At 47.7% G+C, this 18363-nt stretch overlaps 1 protein-coding gene across 1 annotated transcript in view; it reads left to right on the plus strand.

The window, feature by feature from the left end:
- The window catches only part of VAT1L (vesicle amine transport 1 like), a 158964-nt gene extending 141468 nt beyond the window's left edge, over positions 1–17496 (plus strand). Inside the window, exons 8-9 of the mRNA XM_066349153.1 lie at positions 11372–11455; positions 14875–17496. Of these exons, the coding sequence (XP_066205250.1) occupies positions 11372–11455; positions 14875–14973 (183 nt within the window). The 3' untranslated portion in view covers positions 14974–17496. The remainder of the gene's footprint in view (positions 1–11371; positions 11456–14874) is intronic.
- The last annotated feature ends 867 nt before the right edge of the window (positions 17497–18363 follow it).

The raw sequence follows: 18363 nt of genomic DNA on the forward strand, positions 1-18363 counted from the left end.
CTGGGTTCTAATGAGGAGCGGGGGCCTATTTAGTGAAAAATACGTGCCCAGCTCACATGCTGAGTGGTCGGTGTTAATCATCAGAAGCACTCTTGTTATCATCACTAAATTACAGCATGGTCTCGAGCATTTGTGACAGAAAAGACGTTTGACTGTAACAATAATCGTGACTCTGGAAGTGGAAGGAGGGCAGATTGGCGTGTGGGAAAACTCAGGCCTTAGAGAACAAATAGGAGGCTGGAGGAATCGTTCCGGAGGGAGACGGCGGGGTCCTGAGCTGGGCAGCGACCAAGAGCAGAGTCAACACTCAGAGGCAGATGACACCGTGCACACACATATGTACACACGCACACACATGCATGCATACTGTGCCCACATGTGTGCATATACACTAACACACACACACACACACACACACGAGGAACGCCAGCACCACCAGAAGCTCAGAGAGGGACACGGAGAAGATTCTCCCTCCAAGCTTTCAGTAGGACCCAGTCCTGCTGACACCGTGACTTCCGCCTCCTGGCCTCCAGAGCTGTGCAAGTGATGTCCGGTGTTCTCAGCCACCCTGTCTGATGTACGTTGTTTCACCAGCCCTAGAAAACTCATACACTACCCCGACATCCCCAGGTTTGTGTGGTTTTTTAATTTTTTTACACTTATTGACTGATTTTAGAGAGAGAGGAAGGGAGAGAGGGACAGGAACGTCGATCTGCTCCTGTGTGTGCCCTGACCAGGGCTCGAACCCACAACCTGTGCATATGGAGATGATGCTCTAAGCCAACCAAGCTATCCAACCAGGGCTATTTGTGATTTTTTTTAAGTGAAAAGAATCATTAGGTTAGCTGTACACCAGGTAGGATTTTTCAAGATATTATTTCCAGCTTCCTGTCTATATGCAAAGAGTTATTTACGTGGTGGTAGTTAGAGTCCAATGCAGTTTTATTTCTGGGCTTTTTGTTTCATTTGACAGAGCACTATTTGCGTTTTTTAATTCACGGATATACATCTCTCCAAGCCATTGGATCACACTAGATCCTACGGTTTCCCTCCTCGGAATGAGACAGGCCTTCCCACTGCATTTCCAGGAAGCCAGTCGGCTGGTTTTTCAGCCCACATCACAGTGAGATCTGGCTCATTCATTGCACCGTTTGTGGGTTGCCCGAGTAACCCGCTCATTCTAACTTACGCATACCTGTCCTATGGCCCCACCACAGAGATCATCCCCTTGAACCGTAAGCAGATGAAACGCAACTGCCGAGTTCTTTGAGGGGCCACATGGAGACACTGCGTGGGTTTAACTAACAGTCAAGCAATAGCCTGCAGGTTTCTTAATGCACAGAGCAGAAATTGTGCAGAACGGAAGCTGAGACCTGACTCCTTGTCAGTTGCCCTAGAACGGGAGCTGTAGCTGTGGCTCTCGCCACCTTCCAACATGCAATGATGCTAACGCCCACTGTTAAAGTGGGTCCTATTCATATACCTGCCCAGCCTCTCAGAGGATCTTAGTCAGCCAAGCGGGGGGCTTGTCCTTCCTGTCCCCGCCATGAGTCAGCCAAGCCCAGTGCCTGACTCACAGTGCGCAGTCAATATCTATCAAATGAAACACCAGGAAAGTTCAAGAGTCTAAAACTTCAGAGCCCCTGAATCACCGTCATGACAAATGAGTGCAAGGCGGAGCCAACGCACACCTTTACAGCCACCCTCGGGGATGTTGATGCAGGTAGCCTTCAGGCCATGCTTTGAGAAAACCTAATCAAAGGTCAGAGACCGCATTGTGTTTTTCTATTACTGAGCACCTACTGTGTACCACACAGCCTTCCCCGTCCTGGGTGTAGAGTAGAACCCAGTCTCCTGTGAGCAAGCCCCTGTCCACGGTGCCATGTCGGTACTGAGGAGAGGCAGGTGCCCACCTGGGAGATCCCACAGATGGAGCTGGGGAACTTGCTCCTGTCACACCATAGGCCTCAACTGGAGGCAATTTTGCCTTCCAGGGGCCATTGCCAATGTCTGGAAACATTTTGGTTTGTCACACTGGGAAGTGCTATTGACATCTAGTGAGTAGGGGCCAGAGATGCTACTGAACATCTGGTAATGCACAGGACAGCCCCCCACAACCAAGAATTATTTGATGAAAATGTCAATAGTTCCTAGGTTGAGGCCCTGGCTGGTTGGCTCAGTGGTAGAGTGTCGGCCTGGCGTCCAGGAGTCCCGGGTTCAATTCCCGGCCAGGGCACACAGGAGAAGCGCCCATCTGCTTCTCCACCCCTCCCCCTCTCCTTCCTCTCTGTCTCTCTCTTCCCCTCCCGCAGCCAAGGCTCCATTGGAGCAAAGATGGCCCGGGCGCTGGGGATGGCTCCATGGCCTCTGCCTCAGGCGCTAGACTGGCTCTGGTTGCAACAGAGCGACGCCCCAGATGGGCAGAGCATCGCCCCCTGGTGGGCGTGCCAGGTGGATCCCGGTCGGGCGCATGCGGGAGTCTGTCTGACTGCCTCCTTGTTTCCAGCTTCAGAAAAATACAAAAAAAAAAAAAGTTCCTAGGTTGAGAAATTCCTCCAAAGAGAGAATGGAGTGTCATAACCAAGGAGGAAGCTGGCTGCACGTTAAAGTACAGAGGAAACAGTGCGTTCCTGGTTCTACACACAGTGCGGTACCCAGAGCCCTGCATCCTTGCCCCCTCTCTCCCTAGCCCTCCCTCCCTGGGTCCATCCTGCTCTCGCTTACCTGGCCACAGTGCATCGAGCCCTGGGGTTACACAGGGCTCGGTGTGAAGCCCGGCTTCTCCACATCTCACCGTTTGACCCTGGGCACACCATTTAACCCTGCTGTACCTCAGTTTTATCTCCTCCACAAGCAACAGGGGCTCAAGAAGAAAAGGGAGAATATTTTATGTACTTCTGATTGACAGTCTGACAGACTCCCACGTACACCCATGGTTGCTGCAACACGATGAGATCATGCACAGAGGGTGCTTTGCTCAGTGTCAGCACCTGCTAAGCATTCGTTACATGTCAGCTGCTGTGATAACAATGAACCACGTCCCCCGCCAACCCCGCTGCCTCCTTTTAAGTTCACCTGATTTTTAGATTCCGCTCTTTGAGACTCTCACCTAATACACTCTGTGGGCAGCTGGTGACTCATAGCACTCCGGTCCTGGGTCCAGAGCCCACAGCCCTTGTGTATCCTTCCCTCTGTGTGGAAGGATCTATGAGAAACCCCCAACTGATGGAGGACCAGCTTTCTATAGGAGTACGTTGTCGGCACATGCCTCTTACACAATCACTCTTTCATTTCCACTCTGTACTTCAGACCATCCCACAGGTCCCAGACAGTGTGTCTCAGGCAGAGCTGCCTCCGTTGGCCACCTCTAATTTTGCACTGTAGGCACTCCAGCGCCTGTCTTAAGTACAGCTGTGTCTGTATGACATAGTCAATGTATGTCTCAATTCCCTTAAGGCACTAAAAATGCCCCGAACACCTGCAGAATAGTCCTTTCTCTCCATGCCTAAGGAAAGACGACCTCTGCTTTCTACTGGACTCTTCTAAATGTCAGCCGGTATGGCTGTCATTCTTCTGAAAAGATGGCTACTCATATGAGAAATTTCAAGACTTTGAAGGGTCTGTGGGCTACTTATGGTTCTAACCCTCGCCCACAAATCCTCATATTTGGCAATGCCAGGTGAAAACATTCAGGGAGTATGGAATGAGATAGTTTGTGATCTGTGAATAAATAAAACCAAAATTATCTGGAAGAAAGGTAATTACATGATTAATAAGGAACTAGAGTCTCTGTCACCTGAGTGCTCAGGGACAAAGGACCAGGCACCCCATTCACGTTCTCCTGTCTTGCTTTCTGCCTTCCTTCCTCCTCACTCTCAGAATGTTCTTGACCTCTTCTAAGCCGGTATTCATACAAATGGCCCCTTAAAAAAATCCTCCTGGAGCATCCATCCCCATTGTCTGTCCTGTGGCCAAGCAGATACTTTTCTTGTGAGAGCGACTTACTGTTTCCCTTCCTTTAACAATAATAACCATCCTTGCAGGGCTGGGACTAGGCTGAGGCAGTAAAGGGTGCTTTAAGGAGGTGCTCACTCTCAGGTTCTGACCCAGCACTTGCACGACATTGGGAGTGAGTACCACCTTAAACTTTGTGCCCTTGTCACCTCCCTCCTTCCATCCTACTCCCAACAAGAGAAAATAACCAAATTTCATATGTATGTGTTTATGGGAACTCCACATGCACAAGCGGTTCCTCCCTGCTTCGTTGCAGAGAACCCACACACAACTCATCCCACAAGAACGTGAGTGTTGGAGTCTTTTCTCCGCCTTTCCGGCGGGTCAGTCCATGATCCCTGACGTTCTACATTTCCTGTCACTCTCCCATCGAGGTCAAAATCTCGGGGCTCACTCACTTCAGATCCCTGCAGCTACCTGACGGAACACAGAAATTCCAGATTCCAAGTCTACGTGCAATGAATGTGTTACTTTTCAACACCTGCTTTGGATTTTACACAATCCCAAAGATGGCTGTTGTTAATATCAGTAACCTTCCACAGATGACTTTGGTAGATGTGCCTCTTAATTGTAGTATTGCTCATTTCTTATCTTCAGATCTTTTAATTTACTATCTAACAGGCACAGTGATCTGGGGGATAATCTGTCTTTATTTTATTCCTGTTTTAGGTGGCTAGGATTATTACTATTCATAGTGCAAGCTCAATGCTTTGATTATTAAGTGATGTCCTTTGTACCCTAATAACTTTGTGCCTTACACACCATTCAAAAGGAAATAGAAAATTACGAAACATTAAACGAGACCCCAAACAAAAATTGAGCAGTGTTAACACTCATTACCCAAATGCGAAGGAGCTGGCTCTTCATTTAGAAGGGGACTGGAAGGTATTCTAGCATTGTGCGATCTGGCGTGGGCAACTGCTTCTGCAGGAACGCTTTGGAATACAGCACCAAAGGCCCCAACCGACGTCCCCAGCATCTCGTCTCCTGTCAGTTCTGCTCTTTGTCCTCACGCCCACTGGCCTCGCTTCAGTCTGGCCTGTCACATTCTTCCCTCTGTGCGTGGAATGGTCCTCTCTCCCTTCTTGTCTCACGTACATCCTACTCATCCTGTAAATCCCAGCTCAGTTATCACTTCTTTAGAGAACCCATCTCTGATCTTCCTAGCCAGGTCAAATGCCCCGCCCACATTCTCCTAACACCGTCCCATAGCTACCAAGGGCAACCTTACATTGATATGAGTCATCCTTTGCTTAAGTCTGTGTCTCCTGTAGGATCATAAACTTCCTGAGAGCTGAGGATCTCGCAGGTGTTTGCTCGCCGTCGTTTTTACCAGGCTTCCAGAAACCCCACCTCTTCTAGTTCCAATGCGGACAGAGATAAGAACGATCATGACCGTTGCTCCTCTGCAGACGTGGTCCGAGCCAATTACACTTTCCTTGTGGGTCATGCTTGAATGCTATCTTGAATGCCAAATGGATCAACTTCGATAGGTTGAAATTCATGGGAGGGCTCAATAAACAAATCAGGAACATGGTTTTTTTTTAATTGTGAATTCTTACTGTGATGATCAGCTGACTTAATAAATGAAACTGTGATTCCCTTGGGACAGAGAAAGCACATCTGTTTCACCCATTACTCTATCCACAGCTCCTGGGAGAGGTCTTTGGCACTGTTGAACGAGTGAATGAGTAACTGACTAAATGAATGGATGGATGGAATAACAATTATCACTTAACATGTTAAAAAGTGGAGGGACAAAGAGATGAAATGACTTGCTGGAACAAAATTACTGAGTCAAAGCAGAGCCTAGGACTTGGTGATGTCCCCACTGCCTCTGGCGACCATCTACTTGGGATGGTATTGAGGTGGCCTCCCGAGGACAAGAAGTATCAGGAAAGGCTCAGATGGCTCCTGTACTCAGGATTTCGATACCTTAAAGTATTTGAATGATGTGACTCAAATTTCCTCCCACTGTCTCGATGGGAAACCAGCTCCAATGGAAATGGCCTGAGTGTGCCCTGAATTCCTAGTTCTAAAAAATCCAGCTACTAAGACCAGATCTAGCCAGCAGGCAGCTGACAGTGGAGTCTCAGCCTGGCTGTGGGGAGCCACATCCTGATTACAAACAGACTCTACTGGGCCACCCAGGCAGCACTGAGCAGGCCACCAAGGGACAGCCCCTGGGCCAGGGGCTTCGGGATGTGGGATAGACAGGACAGAAAACTTTGGGTCCAGCTCAGCCACGTGGCTTTTCACCCCCTCCATGTGTCCATCTGCTCTCTCATTCATTCATTCTAGAGTCTATCACATGCCAGATACCTCTCGGCACTGGGGCCGTGGAGGCTGATGCCACTGGCCTGCCCATCTAGAGCTGCCCTCTCCCCTGTGGTGGTCATGGGCCCCGTGCCGCCCCTGGGCACGTGCAGGGTGGTTAGTCTGAACTGAGACATGCTGTAAATATAAAATCCACCCTGGGTTCTAAACGCGTCCTTGGGAATTCAAAATAGCTCATGAGCACTTTATTGAGCATATCTTGAAATTATATTTTGGATAGATAGGGTTACAAAGTGTATTATTACCAATTAATTTCGCCGATTTCCTTTTACATTTCTTACTGTGACTAATTAGAGAAAATTCAGTGGCATCTTGAGGCACAGCGCTGGGCTAGAGGCCTGCACCATAGAGAAAGGCTGGTGAGTGAGTTTCAAGCCGGAGGGCGAGGGTAACGTCACCAGCTGGCCTAATGTGCTGAGGGGCAGGGGGAAGGGGGGGGGGGCTGAGCAGCTTCCTAGAGAGTTCACATCCACTGGACAAATCTGAGCTAGCTCAGGACCAGCGCACTCAGGAAGGGACCCAGTCTATACAGAGGCTCAAAGCTGAGAGACCCCGGGAACTTCAGATATGTCTCCAGTGGCAGGAATGAGAGAGGAAGAGGGGAAGAAGAAGTAATGCAGCCGAAAGGCCAAGATGTCAACTCTGGGAAATGATTCCGGTGCTGTTCAGCAGAGTTTTAATGTGAGCCACATACAAAGTTTTAAATTTCGTAGTAGCCTCATTCCGAAAGGTAAAAATGGTCGGTGAAATTAACTTTAGTAGTATGTTTGATTCGGCCCATTTAAAAAGTTATCATTTCAACAAGTACTTGATGCCAACCATTCTTAATGAGATAGTTTGTATTCTCTTTTATTAGTAGTAAGTCTTCGAAATCTCCTGTGTATTTTATACTCCGCACATCGCAGGGTGTGCTAGCCACATTTCAAGTACGGCGTGCCACATGTGTCTAGTAGATGTTGTATTAAGCACTGCAGGTCTGCTAGACTTCTGTCTTGAGTACAATGGGAAAAGGTTTCAAGCAGAAGTGTGCCTTAGAAAAATCTCTCTGTTCCCTGAGGGCCAAGGGGGATCAATGGTGATGGAAGGATGCTTGACTTGGGGCAGTAAACACACACTACAATATATAGATGATGGATTGTAGAATTGTACCCCTGAAACCTATCTAATTTTATTAGCCAATGTCACCCCCAATAAATTCTATTTAAAAAAAAATCTGGTAGCAGCAAGAGAGACAAATAGCCTTCTGGAGGCTGTCACCACCATCTGGGTGCTGTCACCTACTGGAGCACCTCATTTGTAAAGAGGCAATTTAGGAGCAAGATTTTTTTTTATTTTTTTGCAGCCTTTACCCTGCATTGGTGTTCTTTGTGGGCAGTGTTGGGATGCAGACTGCAGAGCCCTGTCCTGGGTTTTGTCCAGAGTTCTGAAAAGGGGGAAGCTGCTTGCTAACTCCCACCTGGGTCTGACCACCTTTCAGATGCTGACCGGGGACAGATGCCTCAGGTTTTTTACCTCCGGGTTTCTCATCTATGACACCGTGATGCCAAGACTCGCTGCAAAGGCTTAGTGTACAGATAAAATCAAGCAGCAAAACACACACACACACACACACACACACACACACACATACATATCAAGCAACATATGTAAAATGCCTCACACAGTTGCCTGATAAAAATGATCCCCAAAAGATGGTGGTTTCTTTCTTTCTACGTTCTCATCCAAAGGACACTTTCACATCTCCAAGAGCAGCTAAGAGAATGGCAACCCCAACCGCGTGACTGCGGGTCAGACTGCCTCGGTCATCTCCTGGAAAGACTCCCAACCCTTTCTTTGTCTCCCACATAAAGACATAAGGACATAAGGGACTTCGGGGACTCAGTTTATTTGAAAGAAATGACTAAAAAATATGCAGATTACAGCCAGCCCTGCAGGGGGCTTCTTTTCTAGCATAACAGGAAGCATTAACTGGTGAGAAAACAGCTTTTTCATTTCCCTGGGCTCTATCTTATTGGAGAAGCAGCTTAAAAATTGTTCCTTATCTCCAAGGAGTTTCCAGGTGTTCAATGACTTGCCAGGGTAATAAACTACTGAATTCTGGGAAACCATTATGTGAGATGTTAGCTACCACCTTCCTCTGCCTTTGATAATCAAATCAAGCAGTGAAGTCAGGGAAGAATGGGGAAAAAAGCATCCTTTTTGTAATCTGACAAACTTGAGTTTGAGCCACAATTCTGCTGTCTATAGCCATGTAATCTCTGGAGAAATTGCTTATCCTTTTCAGCATCAAGGTACTTATCTGTAAAAACGGGTATGATGTATATGTATACATGTATATATGTATCTTGCAAAAAATTATGTGTGCAAGGTAAGAATGTCTTAATTATCTGTTGCTGCATAACAAATTACCCCCAAAAACTTATTAGCTTAAAACAACATTTATGCCTTCACAGTTTCTGTGTATGAATAACCTGGGCATGGCTTAACTGGGTCCGTCCTTCGGCTCAGAATCTCTCCCAAGGCTGTGATCCAGGTGTCAGCCAGGGTTCTGGTCTCATTTCAAGGCTCAACTGGGGAAGGACCTGTTTCTCATTGGCTGTCGGCCTTGCCCTGAGGGCCTATGCCTGTGGGGCAGCTCACAACAGGACAGCTGGTGTCATCAGAGCAAGAAGTCTAGAAGGGTCAGAGAAAGAGAGAGACTGCAAGACAGAAGTCATGGTACAATATTTAAAGATACTCAATAGTAGCTGTTATTATAACCAAATATAAGAGTACTCTCTAAAGCAACATTCACTACAGAAATAGAAGAAATTCAACTAGATTATGTATTAGGGTCAAGAATTTAACAATCATTATGACACTATCAGTCTATAAATGATGTTTATTCTAACCAATGCTAGATTATTCAAATATCACATTCAGAGATGCATTTAATTTATACTAAATGCATATTTGATAACTTATTACCAAATAATAATGTTTGGACACTTGAGTTAAAAGGCACACATAGCCCTGGTGGGATAGCTCTGTTGGTTAGAGTATTGTCCTGAAGGGCCGAGGTTGCCGGTTCAATCCCTAGTCAGAGCACATACAGGAACAGATTGATGTTCCTCTCTCTCTCTCTCTCTCTCTCCCCCTTCCTCTCTCACTAAAATCAATCAATTAAAAAAATTTTAAAGGCACACATTTCCCCTACATGATGTTTTAGCATATATCTAGTTATTTTAGGATGTCCGTATTTTTATGAGGATGTAAATAAAAATATGCATCTTGATTTTCTCATTTAGCAATATTATAGAGGCATTTGCTCCTGCAGTAAATTCTGCATAATTAGCACTTTAACAGCTGTGTAACATTTCCATTCAGTAGATAAATGTAAAAGTCAGGGTTTACTTAACCATTCCCTTTTTCTGTGACATAGAAGTTGCTTTAATGTTTTGCCATTAAAAGCAATGCTATGGTTCAGTATCTTTTGTGTGGTGAGTTTTTTCTCCCCATAATTTGAATTATGTCTTTAGGATAAAAATCCCAGGAAAAGCAATTAGAATACACACATGTTCATGGCTCTGTCAAGTTTTTACCCAAATGAGAAAACGGCTCTGGCTTTCATATAAGCAAACACTGCTGCTCTATCAGCCCCAGATTGGATTCCTCAGAGGCAGATAGCATCGCTTGGTTTTTCCTTTTTTCTTTAAGCATGGCATCTTGCCTCTAAGCAACATTTAATGAGTATTGTGGGCTGAAAGAATAAACAGAAATATTTTAAAATCTGAGACTATAGGGAAAATATTTAAGCTAATTCTATTGAAAAAAATATTTTTTTAATTGGGAGATGTTGAATTTCCGTTTAGAAATCACTTGGCCCTGGCTGGTTGGCTCAGCGGTAGAGCGTCGGCCTGGCGTGTGGGGGACCCGGGTTCGATTCCTGGCCAGGGCACATACGAGAAGCGCCCATTTGCTTCTCCACCCCCCCCCTTCCTCTCTGTCTCTCTCTTCCCCTCCCGCAGCCAAGGCTCCATTGGAGCAAAGATGGCCCGGGCGCTGGGGATGGCTCCTTGGCCTCTGCCCCAGGCACTAGAGTGGCTCTGGTTGCGGCAGAGCGATGCCCCAGAGGGGCAGAGCATCGCCCCCTGGTGGGCAGAGCTTCGCCCCTGGTGGGCGTGCCGGGTGGATCCCGGTCAGGCGCATGTGGGAGTCTGTCTGACTGTCTCTCCCCGTTTCCAGCTTCAGAAAAATACAAAAAAAAAAAAAAAAAAATCACTAAGAGTCGTGAAGGACGCACCCATGCCAAGCACTGGGCTCTCCTTTGCCCTTTTCTTATTTCATTTCAACTTCACAGCACCCCCTACAGTTCATTTTTTACAGAGCAACAATGAAATGCTCAAAGCACCCATCGGATTATGTCAACCCAGATGTCTGTTGGCCCCCATCATTACAACAAACAAAAAACAGTAGGTCCTCTTTTCTGCGGAGAATACTAGCTCTTTGGGAACTTCTACTTAGTCGAACACAAAATTTTTACCGAATACCAGTAACCATAAGAATTTTCTTGAATGCAGCCCGGGAAATGAGTCATTTGAACCAAACTGCAAGTCAAAGTGGTAAAACATAAGCAAGACACAATTGACCCTCAGGAACTAATTTGATTGGTCAGAACTGACTCTGGCTGATGTGTCCCGCCCCACCGCAGCACGTAAGCCTGGGAACTCTCCAGTCCCCTCCTCCCCCACGTCGCTCCTCCCAGGGCCCACTTTTTAAAAGAAATTTGCGTTTACTTATTTCAGGAGTTATCATCCTCATTTTTCAGACTCAAGAGACCAAGTTGCTTGTACAGATCAGAATGTGTGAGTGACACAACCAGAATTTATTTGCACCCAATGTCTAAAATCATCTCAGGTTTTACCACTAAACTTGAACCACAGCGCCCCCTGGTGGGTATCCTGCGGCTTGGCTTTTCCAGGCCCTTGGCACTCAGGAGACATCTCATCCAGTCCGCGCTTCCTTTTTTTCTCCCTATCAGGTGAAGGAGGCCATGCAGCGGATCCACGACCGAGGGAACATCGGCAAGTTAATTCTGGATGTAGAGAAAACCCCGACTCCACTGGTGAGTCAAGAGCAGAGGGATCCAACAACACAAGAGGGTCTGATCAGCTGCAGGCACAGGAGGGGCAGAGGGAAATACAGGCAGCTCACGGGCTGGTGGAGACGACCAGCAATAATCAAAAGACTCCCCAAATAAGGGATGTCACCAACTGAGATAAAGTCTGGGAAAAAAGGGAAAATTCTTCAGTGAGAGCATTTCAAGATCAATCTGAGGGCAGTCTGGAAAAGGATAGAAACAATCGAACTATCTATGACAAATGATATCTATTGCAGGGGTCGGGAACCTTTTTAGCTGAGAGAGCCATGAACGCCACATATTTTAAAATGTAATTCCTTGAGAGCCATACAATGGCCCGTGTACGTTAGGCATTATCCAATAAAAATTTGATGTTGTCCCGGAGCACAGCTGTGATTGGCTCCAGCCACCCGCAACCATGAACATGAGCGGTAGGAAATGAATGGATCGTAATACATGAGAATATTTTATATTTTTAATGTTATTATTTTTTTATTAAAGATGTGTCTGCGAGCCAGATGCAGCCATCAAAAGAGCCACATCTGGCTCGCGAGCCATAGATTCCTGACCCCTGATCTATTGGCTGCAACGAATAGGAGGAATTCCTGGTTAAAAAAAAAAAAAGTCTTCACAAATTCACATTCACGTAGTCAACAGATTCAGATTCGTGTCAAGTGCCTCTGACATGCCTCCTGATGATTCCATTGATTTTGTGGGGTTTTTAAAGCCGGATAAAACCCTTCTATCCGTGGATCTCACCAGGAGTGCAGCAAGTCCAACTCACATCCCAGACACTCTTGCAATGGCCACCTGGGGGGGGCCTCTATAGCAGGGGTCCCCAAACTACGGCCCGAGGGCCGCATGCGGCCCCCTGAGGCCATTTATCCAGCCCCCGCTGCACTTCCAGAAGGGGCACCTCTTTCATTGGTGGTCAGTGAGAGGAGCATAGTTCCCATTGAAATACTGGTCAGTTTGTTGATTTAAATTTACTTGTTCTTTATTTTAAATAGTGTATTTGTTCCCGTTTTGGTTTTTTTTACTTTAAAATAAGATATGTTCTGAGCTCGCTTCGGCAGCACATATACTAAAATAAGATATGTGCAGTATGCATAGGGATTTGTTCATAGCTTTTTTTATAGTCCGGCCCTCCAACGGTCTGAGGGACAGTGAACTGGCCCCCTGTATAAAAAGTTTGGGGACCCTTGCTCTATAGTATGGTGATCAACAACACAGAAGCACCACCCGACTGCATGATTCAAAGTGCAGCTCAGCTCCTGGGTGTGACCTGGGCACTCATTTTGCCTCTCTGCCTTCAGCCCCCTGTCTGTAAATCGGAGATTGATAAATTCTCAATTAGAATGATAGGCATAAAACACTGTCTCATACACACTAAATTCTAGGAAAGTTTTGACAAAAAAAAAATACTCAGGAGGTTTTTTGTTTTCTCACATGTTTAACCCTTTGAGTAGTGAGTTTTTTTTATGCTCACTGACCCCCAGGACTTTGTGATTTTTTTTTCAAAAAAATGAAATTAGTTCCAGTTCCAGTTTTATTAACTTAAAATCATGTTTGTTTGATAACCAATTTATGGAAACAAGAAGAACATACATTTGCCTTTTCTTAATGTTGCCTTACACATTTTTAAAATAAGTCGATCGTACTCTGGATGGTCAGGAGGCACGAGGACGTACATGAACGTTCATACTACTCAAAGGCTTAATTCTGAGGCTGCCTTAATCATTTAGAAAAGAGGAAGATCTCAAGTGTCTTGCATGTTTTAGTCCAGAGCGTGTATTTTTAAAAGTGTTTACTGGGTTTTTACAACCATAATGTAGTTTAGGTCTGATGGCCATTTCACTCAGTGAAGGACAGTTAAATGAGGGGACATTTTACAGCGTGTAAGTGACTGATAACAACCTGGGTATAGTTTATTAAAGGACCTGGCCCACAAATGCTTTAAGGCGGAGGAGTGGGCCAGGTTAAGGAGGACAAGGCAGCTGTGATCCTGCTTCTGTGCACCTGTCTTGAGTTCTTTAAACATGTGACCAAGTCTGTTTGAATCACGTTAGTGTAAGGCAGACAGGTCTAGAGACATCCTGGACTGCTGCTGCTTTCAAGGCAAACAGCTCTCACTGGCTTCCTACCTGTCTCCACCACAAGAGGTCCTGCCTCTAGGGATGGTGGGAAGGCCTGTTTGACCCAGAGGCAGTGGAGGGGCGTGGTTCTTACCAGAGCAAAAGCTGAAAAGCACCCCTTCCAAGGTGAGAACTGAAAACCTGCCTTGGCATTTATCATTGGCCTTGTTCCTGAACCTCAGAGGACTTTTACCCTGGGGCTTAAGGACACCAAGAGATGATGGAGAATGGGCCAACTCAGACCCATATTTGGAGCATTCTGGGGTGGGTGGAGGCCACAGCCCACCAGGATGGAAGACGAGGCTCAAGGGACTCATCTCCCAAATTCCAAATGCTTGCACTCAAATCCTTACCTCAGAGCCTGCTTCTTGGAGTGTCCAGCATAAGGTGCTAACACCACACTGCCCTGCTGGGGAAGCAGCAACCCCTGGGTCTGGACCCTGAAAGAAGTCCTCCCAAGTGGCTTCATCAGACGCCCAGAGGAGGTGGGGTTGGGCTGCAGAGCCCACGCCCAGAGGAGGTGGGGTTGGGCTGCAGAGCCCACGCCCAGAGGAGGTGGGGTTGGGCTGCAGAGCCCACGCCCAGAGGAGGTGGGGTTGGGCTGCAGAGCCCACGCCCAGAGGAGGTGGGGTTGGGCTGCAGAGCCCACGCCCAGAGGAGGTGGGGTTGGGCTGCAGAGCCCTCGCCCAGAGGAGCTGGGGTTGGGCTGCAGAGCCCTCGCCCAGAGGAGCTGGGGTTGGGCTGCAGAGCCCACGCCCAGAGGAGGTGGGGTTGGGCTGCAGAGCCCACGCCCAGAGGAGGTGGGGTTGGGCTGCAGAGCCCTCGCCCAGAGGAGGTGGGGTTGGGCTGCAGAGCCCACGCCCAGAGGAGGTGGGGTTGGGCTGCAGAGCCCTCGCCCAGAGGAGGTGGGGTTGGGCTGCAGAGCCCTCGCCCAGAGGAGGTGGGGTTGGGCTGCAGAGCCCTCGCCCAGAGGAGGTGGGGTTGGGCTGCAGAGCCCACGCCCAGAGGAGGTGGGGTTGGGCTGCAGAGCCCACGCCCAGAGGAGGTGGGGTTGGGCTGCAGAGCCCACGCCCAGAGGAGGTGGGGTTGGGCTGCAGAGCCCACGCCCAGAGGAGGTGGGGTTGGGCTGCAGAGCCCACGCCCAGAGGAGGTGGGGTTGGGCTGCAGAGCCCACGCCCAGAGGAGGTGGGGTTGGGCTGCAGAGCCCACGCCCAGAGGAGGTGGGGTTAGGCTGCAGAGCCCTCTCACGAGTCTGCTGTTGAATTGCAGATGGCCAATGACAGCACGGAGACCAGCGAGGCGGGGGAGGAGGAGGAGGACCACGAGGGTGACGGCGAGAACAAGGAGCGGATGCCCTTCATCCAGTAGCCCAGGAGCCGCCGGAAGAACGGAGGGCGGTCTGGAAGAAGAGGAGCCGGCTGCGGAAGCTCTCCTGTGCCCCAGTGAACAAACGCTGTAGTCCCGTGTGTCGTGTTTGTCTGCAGTCAGCTGAGCTAAAAAAGCTTTTGATCACTGTTGTTTTCTGAAATTAAGTGCCAATCCCATTCCATGCAGTATTATGTCCTCCCCCTGTGTAGGACACTCTCCCCTCTCCCCTGTTTCAAAACCTTCCATCGTTGGGTCCTTCTCGACAGTTCTAGAACAGCCTTGCTAATGGATACAAGCCCACGGGCCCAATGCCTAAGAGACCAGAGGTGGGCAAAGACGAGTTGGGATTGGAAGGTGTGATCACGGAGCACTACCCAGATCCTAGCATTCTTCAGGCCAACGACACCTTTCGCTGCCAGCCACGGACGCCTCCAATGAGAGCATGCGCCAGTTGGGCTGGCAGAAAGAGGGAAGGCCAGGTGATGTCATGAGCCCCTAAATTTAAGATCTCTCCAAACAGTACTTTCCCTCTCCCCCCTTAAAGAGGCAGCATCCTTACATTCATTGATTCGTTGCACAGTCAGGAGGTGGAACCACTGCCTTCTCACCCTCTGAGGCCTGTTTCCTTCGCTGGGTCTCATCCTTAAACACAGGGAAACAGATGCGAAGTTTTCAGGGTAGAAGATGGGTCAACAGCATGGGTGTGAGGACCCACCACAGAGATTTCTCCTCTGAAACCACATCTCATGAGCAAAACCCTCTCCTCCCCCACCATCCATTGTAACTTTAGGAGAGCTCACCAAGCGTGAGTCGCATTCGGAAACCCTTAGACTCGCCTGTGTTTGCCCACTTGCCAAAGGCATTGCCAGTTTTGCTACAGTCATTTCCTAGTATTGAGCAGCCACCTTCAGGCTGGACCCCCGCCCCCCAGCCCAGGGACTCCCTGGTAGGCCATATTTGGAAAAAGAAAAATCAGTGAGCATCCCTTAACTTGCCAAAGCATGCTCCAACATGTAACAAATTCTAGGGGTACAAAGGTTTTGACATTCAGTATCAGATGCCAAACGCACAGTTCCTCTCTTCCAAACTATAAAATTATGGTGCAGACACTCGGCAAGGCCCCTGCATTGAGGGAACTGGGGTCCTAATTACCTGATTACACACCCTTGATCCGTTTCCAGCTCCTAAACTTCTAAGAGCCCTGCCTTTTTCCACCCACTTGGCGTGGCTGAGGTGTACAATCCCCCCCTCACCCCCCTACAGGAAGAGAAAGAGGCTCCATGTCTCCACCAGGGGGCTCCTCATTCCCCCTCTGACTCCTTTTGTCCTGAAGGGTTGATCCCATCCCGCCTAAACACAGGTGGAGACGCAGAAACCCACAGAGGTAGCACCCCAATCCCTTTACACTCCGGGGGATGCTGGAGGGTCCGCCCACTGTCCGATCTCTCCACCAATGAGCCTCAGGGTAGACCCAACTCTTCCCAGTGATGGGAATGAATGCCTTCCAGCAATTACCAGTTTTATTTCCAAAGTCCTTTTGTAACCAATGTCACCCATTAATCATGTTCTTTTTCTCCTCCCCCCCCCCCAAGCTTGTGATGATGACTTATTTATGCCAAATATTGACCTGAAGGGAGAGTCTGACTGTGAATGTACACGTAAGATAGGAAGACGAGTAAGGGTGTTGCCGCCCGATGTGCTGTGTGGAGAGATGAGGGTGTCAGCGAGGACGCCTGCATCCCCTTCCCTCCCTCCCTCCCTCCCCCAGGCCTCACCACCCCTTCGGTCCTGTGCCACAGAGAGAGTGTTGAGGTTTTCTCCCTACACCCTTGCCAAAGGCTGTACTATTGGTCAGGTTTCTCCCATAACAAAGCTGACCAGGGGGGGTCTTAGAAGACCATTTCTGCCACTTCCATCCAGCTACCCAAGTGACATTCCTGGTGAACTAGACAGAAATGACATGTCCAAAGGCTGGAGGAGCAGAGCCACTGGCTGTGTGTCAGGGCTCTCCGCTGCCAGGTGAGTGGGAGCTCTATTCGGAATCCAGCTGGGCTTTGTTAGGGCCAGAGGAGACAGCGACAGTCATTCCTCCCCTGATCTGTTCTTCCGACTAGCCAGAGGAATACAGTACTCACAAATAATGGCCGTGGGTTAAAGAAAACCCTTCCATCTCCTCAGAATACAGGCTGAGAAGAGAAAACTGGAGTTTGACCAATATGATCAATCTATGTCACAAAGAACAGAATAAAAAGAAAAAAAAAAGGCTCAAAATGAGCGGTGTAACGTACTCTCGCCCAAAGCACCTTCTTTCTGGTTAGGTGGCCGTTTTTCTGAAGGAAGTGTAAAGAACGGCTCAGTTTGCCTTAAAGGAACTGTGAAGGCTTCTCTGTCATTTAAGCTTGATTGGAGTGAACTGAAACATTGTCTAATGTATTTGTGGCTTTAGAGCTTTTGTTATATTGTGCCTACAAAGCAAATTATGTTTACACAAAAAATATAAATAAAGTATTCGGCATAGCATAACCTCGCTTGGCGTCAGTTCCTCCACATAAATAGTTGCTGGAAAAGCAAACCCCCATCTCCACTGAAATGTAAGGAACGAATAACTGGAAAAGGGGGAACAAAAAAACATGTGATAGAAGAATCTCCAAAGGAGGAACGAAAGACTAAGTAGAAAATGTGGGGTAGAGATGAGACAAGCCTTTAAAAAGACATTCAACGTTCAGGTTTCCTCAAGAGAGAAAATAAAACCACTAAATAAAAGTACTAAAGATTAGCATATAGTAATAATAGTAAAAACAATAATTGCAATTCATAAGGCACCTACTACATGCTGTTGAAACAGCTATATACGTGTGTGTTGACTTGCTTACCTTCCCAACAGTCCTGAGAGGTAGGCTTTATTGTTCCACCCACTTTAGAGGTGACAAGCCTAAGGGAGGTTTTGCCCTTGCTTCCGATCACACAGCTAGTAAGTGAAGGAGCCAGGGTTCTTGAAACAAGCGGGGATTCATGCTCTTAACTGCCCCAGCGTGCTCTCTTGTCTTAGATAAGGTGAGACTATGATTTATTTCAAATTACCATCCCTTGGTCATTAGAAACTCTTCAGGGATTCTATTTCCTCTGATTTCAAGGATATGTCTGTCAATTTGTTTTGGTTTGTAGCAAATAATATGCATATCAAGAAGCGCTTTTTCTTCCCCCTGGCCCTCCCTCCAAGTGTTTGGTAGAGTGCTGATTTTAAAACACACATCTCGACCATTTTTATTTTCATGATCTGATCTCCTCAAGGCTATCAAAGAGATACACAAAAGTTAATCTTCAAAGGCTAAAATTTCACTAAAGAGGAATTCATGATTAGAGAGGCTTTACCGTGTTTACCGTAATTCT

The sequence above is a fragment of the Saccopteryx leptura genome, chromosome 9 (genome assembly GCF_036850995.1).
Source record: "Saccopteryx leptura isolate mSacLep1 chromosome 9, mSacLep1_pri_phased_curated, whole genome shotgun sequence".
NCBI lineage: Eukaryota > Metazoa > Chordata > Mammalia > Chiroptera > Emballonuridae > Saccopteryx > Saccopteryx leptura.